The sequence below is a fragment of the Trachemys scripta genome, chromosome 23 (genome assembly GCF_013100865.1).
Source record: "Trachemys scripta elegans isolate TJP31775 chromosome 23, CAS_Tse_1.0, whole genome shotgun sequence".
In the NCBI taxonomy this organism is placed as follows: Eukaryota; Metazoa; Chordata; order Testudines; family Emydidae; genus Trachemys; species Trachemys scripta.
This window is the reverse complement of record NC_048320.1, coordinates 11,039,469-11,051,164: the sequence shown is the minus strand read 5'-3', so window position 1 is coordinate 11,051,164 and position 11,696 is coordinate 11,039,469. Positions and strand designations below refer to the sequence as shown.

The 11,696-nt window shown below is 60.6% G+C and overlaps 1 protein-coding gene across 1 annotated transcript in view; it reads left to right on the top strand.

Annotated features, from left to right (window-relative positions):
* Positions 1-11,189, top strand: part of CDK5RAP3 (CDK5 regulatory subunit associated protein 3) — an 11,846-nt gene extending 657 nt beyond the window's left edge. The window contains exons 2-14 of the mRNA XM_034755916.1: positions 1,218-1,263; positions 1,984-2,115; positions 2,623-2,723; positions 3,341-3,389; positions 3,952-4,130; positions 5,452-5,588; positions 6,463-6,607; positions 7,405-7,533; positions 7,939-8,023; positions 8,801-8,889; positions 9,781-9,986; positions 10,211-10,382; positions 10,890-11,189. Of these exons, the coding sequence (XP_034611807.1) occupies positions 1,218-1,263; positions 1,984-2,115; positions 2,623-2,723; positions 3,341-3,389; positions 3,952-4,130; positions 5,452-5,588; positions 6,463-6,607; positions 7,405-7,533; positions 7,939-8,023; positions 8,801-8,889; positions 9,781-9,986; positions 10,211-10,382; positions 10,890-10,955 (1,536 nt within the window). The 3' untranslated portion in view covers positions 10,956-11,189. The remainder of the gene's footprint in view (positions 1-1,217; positions 1,264-1,983; positions 2,116-2,622; positions 2,724-3,340; positions 3,390-3,951; positions 4,131-5,451; positions 5,589-6,462; positions 6,608-7,404; positions 7,534-7,938; positions 8,024-8,800; positions 8,890-9,780; positions 9,987-10,210; positions 10,383-10,889) is intronic.
* Positions 11,190-11,696: the final 507 nt, after the last annotated feature.

Below are 11,696 nucleotides of genomic sequence, written 5' to 3'. Positions count from 1 at the left end.
CCAGAGCAGCTCCCCCAGAGGGTGTTGTCCTCCCCCCACCAGGGTGCCCCCCCAGAGAGTGTCCTTTCTCCCCCCACCAGGGCAGCCCCTCACCCTGGAGACTGTCCTCCCCCCGCTAGGCACTAGCACCCCACCCCCCCGGAGAGGGTCCTCCCTGCCCCCCCCCGAGGATTCCCCCCCCCCTCAGGGGATGCTGGTTGTCTTGGATTTGCACCATATACATTTCTCTGAGGCCTGAGTTCTCAAGCTGGGGGTTGTGAACAGGTGTCAGGGAGCTGCTCCCCTTCCCATGATAAATTGGAGGGGAGTCTCAGCGGCTTCCACTGTGGAAGAGATTGATGGAGGAGTGAAGGGCCCCACAGTGGGAAAGGTTGAGAACCGCTGCTCTGATCTGTATGCCTAGGTGCTCACATGGCCCAGATCCCCTGGGATATTTCAGCACCTAAGGGAGTTAGATGCCTAGATACCTAGGAGGCACTTAGGCCCAAGTCCTTCAAAGAAACAATTGGGAAATAACCTCTCTGGTTTCTCCTGGAAGAATCAAACCTAAACACATTAAATTCTGTTAATCAAGCGGGTTACACTGACTCTGTGTGTGCACGGGTATAGAGCTGTTGTAGGAGAGCTAAATCTTTGCATTTAGTTCTAAGCCCCGTGAGACCCCTAGTCCTTCAGATCTCTTGTGGTGGGGAGTTCCCCCGTCTAGGCCCGACCACTGTCCGAGTTCCATCTCCTGCACTCGCTGTATTAGTCGACTGTTTTCAGAGTTCCGGTGGAAATCTCTTCACTTATCCTCCCGCTGACTTTTGGTCTCCAAACAAAAACAGTTGCGAACGTTCGGTGCAGTCGTGACAATGCTTTTTCATACCCTGGCTGAGCATAACCTAACCCGTTGTCCCCGGATGTCCTCTGTCTGTCCAGGAAAGTAGAGCATCCGAGTTTGGATCAGCACCGCAAGAGACTAGACCTTTGCCTTCTGTTAGGACATGGAACCCAAGGGCTGGGGAGCATCGTTCGCTAGGAGCTGGGGTAGCAGGGGAGTGTCAGAGATGGGCTGCGTGGGCTTGGGAGATGGCAGATGCTAGGGATGTGGGTGGGAAGGTGTGGTGGATGGGGAGAATTACAGGCCACGCACTGGCTTTGTTCCCTGTATTATCAGGCTTTGTTCATCCCGCAGATTCTCCCTATTTATGGCAATGTCTGTCTCTCTTCACCAGGACTATCAGAATTTGCCGATTGACATCCAGACAAGCAAGCTGCTAGGTAGGATATTAGCTCCTGTCCCCACCTTCCAGCTGGAGAGGGAGGACGTTGTGGGAGGGGGCACATGCTGGAGGGGGTGAGGGGTTAGGTGGGCCAGAGAATGGGCCGTCAGCATACGCACGAGTTTCCTTCCACCGTGAAGCTCGCGTCCTTCCGATTTCAGCAGGACTCGGGAATGAGAAGAGTTTGTCGTCATTTCTCCCATTGGGATGAAACCCCGGAGGAAGTGGAGCAGAGTTGCCCCTGTCAGCGCAGGCCTCGTATAGATTAGTGGGGTCAGCGTATGGGTGGGGTGCTGGCTTGCGATTGGAGTCCTCCCTTGATCCCCCGAACGGGCTGGGTGCGGATCCCCTAGCACACTGACACGCCTCCTCCCTGCTCGGAGAAGTAAGAGAGAAATTAGTTCATTCTTCGTCTCTCTCTGCTGAGACAGCCAGCAAGGAGTATGTGTGTGTGGGGGGGAAGCTTGTGGTGCAGCCCCCCCGGAGACCCTCCAGCTCAGAAGGCCTACTGGACAGCCGCCAGAGGGTAACGATGGCGTCTCATCGCTACCCATTTTGACCGCGTTTACAGCAGCTGCGTAGAGGTGAGGGACTCCCGTCCCTGAGCCAATGATTGGAACCCCCCCCCAGCAGTGCCCTCCCTCTGCCGTCTCCCGGCTGCCCCTCGCTCCTGCTGGTGGACACCGAGGTGTTTAACCTCCGTGTGTCCCTGCTGCAGATTGGCTGGTGGACAGGAGACACTGCAACCTGAAATGGCAGAGCCACGTGCTGACTATCCGCGAGAAGATCAACGCGGCCATTCAGGACATGCCAGAGAGCGAGGAGATCAAGCAGCTGCTCTCGGGATCCTGTGAGTGGGGCTGGGGAGAAGAGGAGGATCTCCCTGATGCAGGCTTGGGTGCCAGCGTCTGAAGTGGGGGTGGCGGGTCCCATTAATGCAGGGGATTTGCCATGAAGGCTGTTTACGTGCGTGGGGCCTGGTCAGTCGCTTGGCATCCTGTGGCCCCACTGGCAGTTCGCTGCTGCGATCGAGGGTTGTGAGCGTGTCCATCCCAGGGCTGAGGGGCTTGTGTGTCCCCCTCCTTGCCCCCAGTCATCTCTCGCAAGCACTAGGCCCATTGCAGGTGCCAGAGGAATCCAGCCCCAAGGACTTTGGGTATTTCAAACATTCCTGTTTAGAAAGGAGACAGAAGCCCAGTGACACGTGCCCCCTTGCCCTGTTGCTGCGCCAGTGTATAGTGCGAAGGGCTGGAGCTTTGAACGGCAAACCTGGGAACCTCGTCCTTCCCCCCTTATCAGCCCCGGGTGACTGGGTATCGCATCCTGTCTGCCGTCCCAGCTCTCTGTCTCATTCCAGATATTCACTATTTTCACTGCCTGAGGATTGTGGACATTCTTAAAGGGACCGAGGCCTCCACTAAAAACATCTTTGGTCGCTACTCTTCCCAGCGGATGAAGGTGAGCAGCCCGTGGAGGCAGGCCCGGGCGGTCGGACTTGTCCAAGAATTTGCCAAGTTGGTTCCACTTTCAAGCAAGTCAGGCTGGGCTGTTAGCGGGATGAATGGAGCCAGCGTCTCTAGGATGCTGGTTCGAATCCAGCCTGAGTCTACAGCAATTAGAAGCTGTTGCTCTCTGGGGCCTGTACGGTGGCCCCTATGTGAAACGAGTGATAATAATAATCCCTATCTCTTATCTAGTGCTTTCCATCGGTATCATCAGCTCCATTGTGCAGCTGGGGAAACCGAGGCACAGAACGGGGAAGTGATTTGCCCCAGGTCACTCAGCAGGCCTGTGGCAGAGCCAGGAATAGAACCCAGGTCTCTGAAGTCTCAGTCTGGTGCTGTGTCCACTAAGCCAGCCGGATGGGTGGATGCCAGTTCAGTGCTCCATGTTAGCGGGGCCCCGGTGACTGCACCATTCCCAAGCACCGAACTCCCACTTCGCCGCCAAGTGTGGCCGCGTGCCCTGCCCCTGCTTGTTCTTTGGCTGTCACGCTGCACGGGCCGACGCTTTGTGCTTCTCTGGCTTCATTGGGCATCTTCTCAGCCTCTCCCTTTTTCTGCTCTCCGTTCCAGGACTGGCAGGAGATCCTGTCCCTGTATGAAAAGGAAAACACTTACCTAGGTAAGGCAGCCTCACCTCACCGCATTGGGACGCGTAGGCGTTCGGCCACGGGCAGCCGCCTGCTTTCTTCCTGCCAGAGCTCGGGTGTGACTTGCTGGGGACGGCGTCTGCGTGGCATGAGCTCACCTGTACTCCCAGCTCTCACACGCTGAGCCAGGTCCCTGCGTCCCGTCCCAGCCCCACTTCCCTTCGCCTTTTGCAGCCTGTATAAACGAGTCATTCACCCAGAGCCGAGGGGGGCACAGAAGCCATTCTGCACCGGCGGCACTGACCATCTCAGCCGTGTCAGAACTAAGACACGTTGGCAGCATGTGTGTGTGCAGGGGAGACCTGGCAGTGGTGGCGTGAGCACTGTGCCCGTTCTGACATAGAAGCTTTTGCTGTCCTGGCCCATTGCACAGTACTAGAATTACACGTCCTTAAAGTGAGTGGTGGGGCTGGGGCGAATGGGTCAGCGCTCGGAGAGGGAATCCTCCTGCGCTTGGCCTGGCTTTCCGGGTAGGAAAGGTCCGTGCCCCAAATGTCTCCTCTCCTGTCTGTCCCTTCACCCCCTCCCTCGCAGTGGAACTCGCCAGCCTTCTCGTGCGCAACGTCAGCTACGAGATCCTGTCCCTGAAGAAACAGATCAGCAAGTGCCAGCAGTTGCAGCAGGAGTACAGCCGCAAGGAGGAGGAGTGCCAGCTGGGGGCCGCCGAGATGCGGGAGCGCTTCTACAGCTCCTGCAAGCAGTACGGCATCACCGTGAGTCCCTCGCTGGGCCTGGGAGGGCCAGGTCTGCTCAGAGAATCAGAGAATCTCAGGGCTGGAAGGGACCTCAGGAGGTCATCTAGTCCAACCCCCTGCTCAAAGCAGGACCAATCCCCAACTAAATCATCCCAGCCAGGGCTTTGTCAAGCCTGACCTTAAAAACCGCTAAGGAAGGAGATTCCACCACCTCCCTAGGGAACCCATTCCAGTGCTTCACCGCCCTCCTGGTAAAAAAGTGTTTCCTAATATCCAACCGAAACCTCCCCTACTGCAACTTGAGACCATTGCTCCTTGTTCTGTCATCTGGTACCACTGAGAACAGTCTAGATCCATCCTCTTTGGAACCCCCTTTCAAGTAGTTGGAAGCAGTTATCAAATCCCCCCTCATTCCTCTCTTCTGCAGACTAAACAATCCCAGTTCCCTCAGCCTCTGCTCATAAGTCATGTGCTCCAGCCCCCGCCGTGTGCTCCCCTGTGCCCAGGACGGGCTGGGTCTGCTCAGAGAGCATGGACGCTGCCTTAGCCTCACACAGCACCCGCCGCGTGCCCGCCTGTGCCCGGGAGGGGCTGGGCCTCTCCTTTCCAAGAGGGTCCTAGCTCCTGCCACCTCTCCCCATCGCTTGGCTCGCTGGGCCTTCAGTGCCCTCTGCTGTGACCCACCCCCGCAGTATTGGAACGCTCTCAGCACTGCACAGCCATTCCTACCAATGCCCTGAACAGCCCTGCCCCTGGCTCTACCTCACCTGCCCGTCACCAATGGCTCGGCCCAGGAACCTCCCCGTTTCCAAACCTCGGGACCTCGCCAGGACCGTGGGCATGCCTTCCCCACACCCCTGGGAGGCTGTCTGAGCAGACGAGGGCCGGCTGTGGCTAGGAGAACACCTGCATTGGAAAGTGCCTCTCTTTCCTCCAAGTCCTAAGCTGCCTCCTAGCCCCCAGGCTGCTAGTGCCAGTTTGTGCCCGTGGAACTGCCCGTGCTGCCACTGCTCACCCCTGCAGCTCCACTGGGCTCCGGTTCCCCTACCTCTTGTCCTCTCGCTCCTGCCTGTTCTGCGCTCCAGCAGCTGAGGCTGTCCCCCGGCAACCCCACCCCAGCTCCCTCTGGCTCCATTGGTGGTCTCCTGCCCTTAAGCCAGCTTGCGTTCCAGCATTCGCTAGGGCTCCTTCCTCCACCCATTGCTCTTTGCTGGGATCAGATGCTCCATCCCCCAGCCTGGCAGCCCAAGCTGGCCCCGTGATTTGGCTGGGGGGAGGGTGATGGCCTGAGTACCCGGGTCCCTGCTCTAACGCGCCCCTGCTCGATCTCGCTGTGCAGGGCGATAACGTGCGCCGGGAGCTGCTGGCCTTGGTGAAGGACCTGCCGGCGCTGCTGACCGAGATCGGGGCCGGGGCCCGGGTGCTCTCGGAAGCCATCGATTCGTACCAGGCCTGTGTGCAGTTCGTGTGTGAGAGGTAATCAGACACCTGCCTGGGGAACGCCCCGCAGAGACTGGTCCCTCTCTCCCCCAGTTCGAGCAGGAGTTGATCCTCCGCTTCGGTACTCGAATCCGGGACAGCATGGAGGTGTTAACGGTGCTGGGCGGGGTAGCCCCAGATCCGGGCATGGTAGGGGGCAGGCAGGACAAACGTGCAGAGCCCCTGAGAGGGAAGAGGATTCTGGGGTTTCCTTCTGCTCCAGGGTGTCTTTTTCCTCCCTCCCCCGTCCTGTGGATAAGTGGTTTCTGGAGATCTAACCCCTGCCCTGGTTTCACACCCACCTTTGCTGCTCAGTTTCCCAGCTGAGATCTGCCCGTGGAATTAGCTGATTGTGGAAGCCCTGGGCTTTTCCTGGCTGTTTGGGCACATCTTTAAATACCCCGGCAGTGCCGGGCTGAGTCCCTGACGTTCTCAGCAGGAGCGCGCTGCCTGGTTTGCTGCCTCCTCGACGACTCTCCGAGTTCCCCCATCCCTCCTGGGCTGGGAGAGTCTGAGACTGTAATAAGCCTGGTTTAAATCTAGATAAGGAGAAAGGTGGCGGTAAAGTGCCATCCCTGGGCTCTATGTTCCCCCTCTCTGAGCCGCCCACGTCCAGCCGGTGCCATTGCTGGGAGAAGGGGTCGTTATCTCCGTGCCGGAGAGTCGAACTGGGTCCTTGCTGCTGCTCCTGGCAGCCGCCGTCAGGGAGATTCCCCGGTCACAGCTGATGCAGACTCCACAGCCTGCTCCCCCGTACCCCCGTGGCACTGTGTGCATCAGTGCAGCTGGCAGGAGCAGAGCCGGGGGGAGGCAGAAGGGCTCCCAGTGCCCGGCTGCCCTGACGCTGCCCTGGCCCTGTCGTGTGTTCTAGCACCACGGAGCAGGTGGTGCCCATGCTGCGACACGTGCAGGAGCGCGGGAACTCGACCGTCTACGAGTGGAGGAGGGGGGTGGAGCCCACCATGGTGGAGCGCCCACGGGCGGAGGAGGTGCCCGAGCAGCAGGACGAGGAGGCGGTAGGTGCCGGCCGGGCTGCCATCGAATGAAAGAGAATATGGCCCAAAGGGGGGTTGCTAAGCAGATGGGCCCAAGTCTAAATGCCCCGTGGGCCTTGCATGGGACAGAGGCAGTGGGGTAGGCACAATGAATTGACCCAAACTCAACCCAGTCTTTCCTGATTGGCTTATTCTCATTGGCTGGTGGGGCTGGGAGCATCACGCCTGAAACAGCCGGATTCTGAGGTTCAGTTCCCAGGCCGACTCAACCCTGCATCTTCCCCAGGGAGAGAAGTTGAGTCCCAGGAGTTCACTGGCAGGCAGAGACCTGAGAAAACCAGGTCCCCTCTGCTCTGCCTGGGGCTCTCAGGTCCTGGGGTTTGCTCCTGGGTCCTTGGCCAGAATGTTCCCACCCCTCCGTGCTATAGACTGCGCTGGGCGCTGGTTCTGCCCCAGAGGTGGCTGCATTCCTTTGCTAGGAGAAGGAATCCCTAACGCTTGGGGTCCTTCAGTGCAGTGTAAACATACAGGATCACCCTCCTCCCTGTGCTTTCCAGCGCCGCCTGGTCATGCCGAGGTACCACGAGAACTGGCCGCTCCTCCGGGACTTCTGGCGTGATTTGCGGCCTCCCGTAGAGCGCCTGAATCGAGCTTCTGAGGGTCACCCCTGGCTTGTGCGAAGGGGAGAGGAGAGGTGTCTCCATGGGCCATGGAGCTGCCAGCTAGAGAGAGCACAAGGGTTGACGGCTCCAGGCTCTCCCAGCCTGGTGCCGGTTAGAGCTCCTCTCTCGGGGGGCGTCTTGCTCTTCTCATTGCAGATCGACTGGGGGGACTTAGGGGTGGAGTCCACACCTGCCCCCGTGGGGGTTGATTACAGCATCTCCGGGGAAGCCGGAGCCCAGGCCGAGGAGGTGGACTGGGGGATCTCACTGGAACCTGACCCACAGGTGGGTGTGTGCTGTACCCCTCTTCCCCCTGCCGGGCATCCGCCGGCCAGGCAGCTACTCACCCTGTGGGGTCACAGCCGTGCTGCGCAATACAGGCTGGATCCGGTCTGGCTGGGACCCTGGGGGAAGGCGTAGACTGTGGAGGCAATGTGGCCTAGTGGCTAGAGCACTGGACTGGGGCTCAGATCTGGGTTCCATTCCCCACGCTGCCACTGGCCCTGCTGAGTGAGTTCCCACCCCATGCCTCAGTTTCCCCATCTGTAAAACAGGAATGGGCCTATGTAAAGTGCTAGCTCTTGGCTGCTTCTCTCTCAAGGCGAGGGCCGCTCAGGGCTCCCACCCTGGGGGTGGTGCTATGGGGCAGAGCGCCTGTTCTTACGGGAGGCTGCCTTTGACTCACTGCAGGGAGCCGGCACTGACGGGATAGACTGGGGAGACGAGAGTGGCGGTGACCCGGTGCAGATCACAGTGCTGGAGGCTGGCATCCAGGGTAAGGTCCTTCTCCTCTGCCTCTCCGCAGCCCCGGGGCGGCTGGCAGTGTCGGGCAGTTGAGCACAGTGGGTAGCTGGTATGGAGACAGGGCGGGAAATGTCCTTGGGAACCGTGCAGCCGGGATCGTAACCTCTGCCACCCTCCAGTGCCTGTCTGTGGCCTTCTCCTTCCCAGTCTCTAACCTGAGCCGATAGTGGCCTCAGAGACGCTGTCACACTGGGGTGCGGGCTGACTCCCTGGCGGAGCTGGGGGGTGATGTGGCTGGCAAGGCTTGGTGGGGGGAATTTTGCTCGGAAGGGACAGGGCGGTGGGAGCTGAGGTTCCCAAATGAGTCGAGCCAGCAGAGCTCTTCCTGGGGTGGGGGAAGGGAGTCCGGCCCCTGGCACGGCCAGCTGGGCACACCTGGCCCCTGAGTGGAGTTAGCACCTGAATGAACATCAGGCAGCCACTAGAGGGCGCCGGGGGATGGCACTTCCTACCTCAGGCAGGGGGTTCGCATTGGCTTTGAATGCAGAGGGATGCCAGGTATGGAAGGAGGCCGGCTGCTCCCCTGGGGACTTTGCCAGGGCGGCTGGGCCCAGCACTCCACGCACCAGGCCGGTCTTGCTGGGCGGCTGCCCCAGGAAAGCATGTGGAGCTCTATGGTGAGGGGCAGTGACTCGAGGCGATCTGGTGCCCGGCGGGGAGCCCGCTCAGACCCTCCGCGGCTGCTCAGTGAGGTCTCCCCCTGCTCCTCTTCCCAGCACCCCCTACCCTGTGTGCTTCTCCTGTTCAGTCCCAGATGGAGTCGCCCGAGGGCCTGATGCTTTGACCCTCCTGGAGAGCCCGGAGACCCGGAACCAGTTCATCGACGAGCTGATGGAGGTATCCCGGGACAGGGCTTAGCACATACTAAGGAATTAAGGGGGAATGGGGTATGCTGCTTATCCCCCTTATACACCTGGGGAAACTGAGTCACGGCACAGCCTAAGACATGCTGCCTCAGTGCAAAGCCTGGAATAGAACCCAGGAGTCCTGCGTTCCAGACCTCCTTGTTCTGACGATTGGACCCCCAGAGCTGGGAACAGAGCCCAGCAATCCAAACTCCTGATCATTTGGCCCCCCCGCCTCCACCCGCTCTAACCGCTAGTCCCCGATTCACAAACAGCGAGAGGCTATTCCGGCTGGCTGGGTACTTGAGTGAACATCTGGAGCTTTGAAGGGCACGTTCATACCCCTGATCCGGACTGGAATCTAGGCAGCCGGCACCGTGGTGCTCTCTGGCACCTCGTGGACTTCATGCCAGTGCAGCTGAAGCAGGAGGGCTGCCAGCCTGTGCGTCCCCCAAGGGGGGTAGGGCACTACCCCCTTCCCTTTGAGCACGGGCACTGCCGCACATGGGCTCCCCTTGGTGAGGACGGCCTGCAGCCGCCCAGCACAGCTCAAAAGCCTGATGTTGGGGTTCCGGGGGTTCATGACAGTAGTGGAGCTGACACCCCAAAGCCTGGTCCCTGGCTGGGCGCCAGAGAAACCCAGCAGGCAGTGAAGGGCCCCTCTTTCCTGGGAGCTCTGCGTGGCACCTGCGTCCAAAGGATTTCTGCCTCTCTAGGGAGCGCTGAGCCGGCTCGCGGGAGGGAAGGGGCCCTTTCCCACCTGCCTGGGTTGCAGGAGCGCCGTGTTCTCCAAGGGGCAGAAGGGGTTTTAAAGGGCCATGCTCCACGTACGGTGGGGTGTCCACGCCTGCTCCCCACCCTGTGCCTCCCCTTCCCTCCCCAGCTGGAGACCTTCCTGTCCCAGCGCATCGTGGAAATGAGCGAAGAGGCCGACGTGGTGTCAGTGAGCCAGTTCCAGCTGGCCCCGCCCATCCTGCAGGGCCAGACCACGCACAAGGTGGGCGCCATGGTGTCGGCTGTCCGGGAGCTGATTGGCCGGCTGACCAACCTGCGGATGCAGCACCTGTTCCTGATCCTGGCCTCCCCAAGGTGCGTGGGGGGGGGGCCCCTCTCTCCCAGCCTGCTGTGTAGGGGGGACCCCCTTCCTTCCTGTGGGCGTGGGGAGGTTTGTCCTCGAGGGAGGAGACCCTAGGATCGGGGTGACAGAGTGAATTGCCGGAGCTAGCTCTGGGCCTTTGCAGAGGCAGCCCCTGGGGGCGGGGGGACGGTGGTCTTGGTGGGTGTTGATGGCGCACCTGGGTCTCGTGGGGCAGGTACGTGGACCGGGTGAGCGAGCTCCTGCGTCAGAAGCTGAAGCAGGCGGAGCTGCTGGTGCTGAAGAAGGAGCTCACGGCGCAGAAGAGGCAGGAGGCGCTGGAGGAGCAGGGGGCCCTCGAGCCCAAACTCGACCTGCTGGTACAGAAAACCAAGGAGCTGCAGAAACTAGTAAGAAATGGGGAAGGGCCCACGGTGCCCCTGGTCAGATCTCACCCCTGTGATGCAGGGCCCCGAGTCAGATCTCACCCCCACGGCATCCCTCTCCCTGTGATGCGGGGCCCCCCGAATCAGAGGCTGCCCGCATGGTGCCCCCCTTCCTTTCCCATGTAGCCGCAGGCCCCTGACTTTGATTTCATGCACGACAGCCCCCGGCCTGCGTAACTCAGGCTTCGTTGTCTTGAGCATTTCCGCCCCCTCCGTGGAGTCCCTGCTCCCCCTGTCATAGAATCATAGAATCTCAGGGTTGGAAGGGCCCTCAGGAGGTATCTAGTCCAACCCCCTGCTCAAAGCTGGCCCAATCCCCAGACAGATTATTACCCCCGTTCCCTAAATGGCCCCCTCAAGGATTGAACTCACAACCACTGAGCTATCCCTCCCCCCCAAGTCATCCTTGGGGGGGCTGCCCTCTCCCTCAGTAACCTCACCCCGGGCCTGAGCCTGTGCCCTGTCTTTCAGATTGAAACGGACATTTCCAAACGGTACAGCGGGCGCCCTGTGAATCTGATGGGCACCTCCCTGTGACCCCTCCACAGCGACGCAGCCCCCTACGGAGCCGGGGTCCCCCAGACGGGCAGGACAGAGGATACTTCCCTGGGGCTCTGCTAACCAGGACCTGCTCACGTTGTAAGGAGCAGATATGTACGGGGGGGCAGGCTGCCAACTCTTGCCCTTCCCTCCCGGCTGCCTGGAGCCCCTGGAAATTGCTCAATAAAGCGGGAGGGAGCTGCTCCATCCCCACCCTGCTCCTCATGTGAATTCACGCCCCTATTCCTCTGGCCCGTCCTGCAGTGTCTCTCACTGGGACGCTGGCCCCTCCCCTCCCCTCCCCTGTGTGTCTGACCAGAACACTGATTCCTCCCCCTGCCTCATAGGGACCCAGATCCCTGCCCCGCAGGAAGATTGTCACTGGGTGGGGCCCTAGAGGCTTGTGTTCCGTCCCCACCACAGGGATTGGCCCAGCGCCCCGGGATCTGAGCCAGGGTCAGGCGAGCAGCGGGGCTGCCAGCAGGAGCCCTGCTTTCCCCCGGCCCGGCGCCCGTCCATCAAGCCACTGCCAATGGTTTACCTGGCTGCCTGTTATCAAGACAGCTCCCAGCGCCCGGCTGGCCAGTGCAGAGGCTGGCAGTGCTGTGAAATGCCCCCCACCGGCATGCTGGGAACTACCTCTGCTCCCAAGGGACCCCTCAACACCGTGCTCCAGGCTGGGCCCTGCCCCCCTTCCAGCTCCCGGGCAGCTTTTGGGGTGAGGGTTGGGGGGGGGCG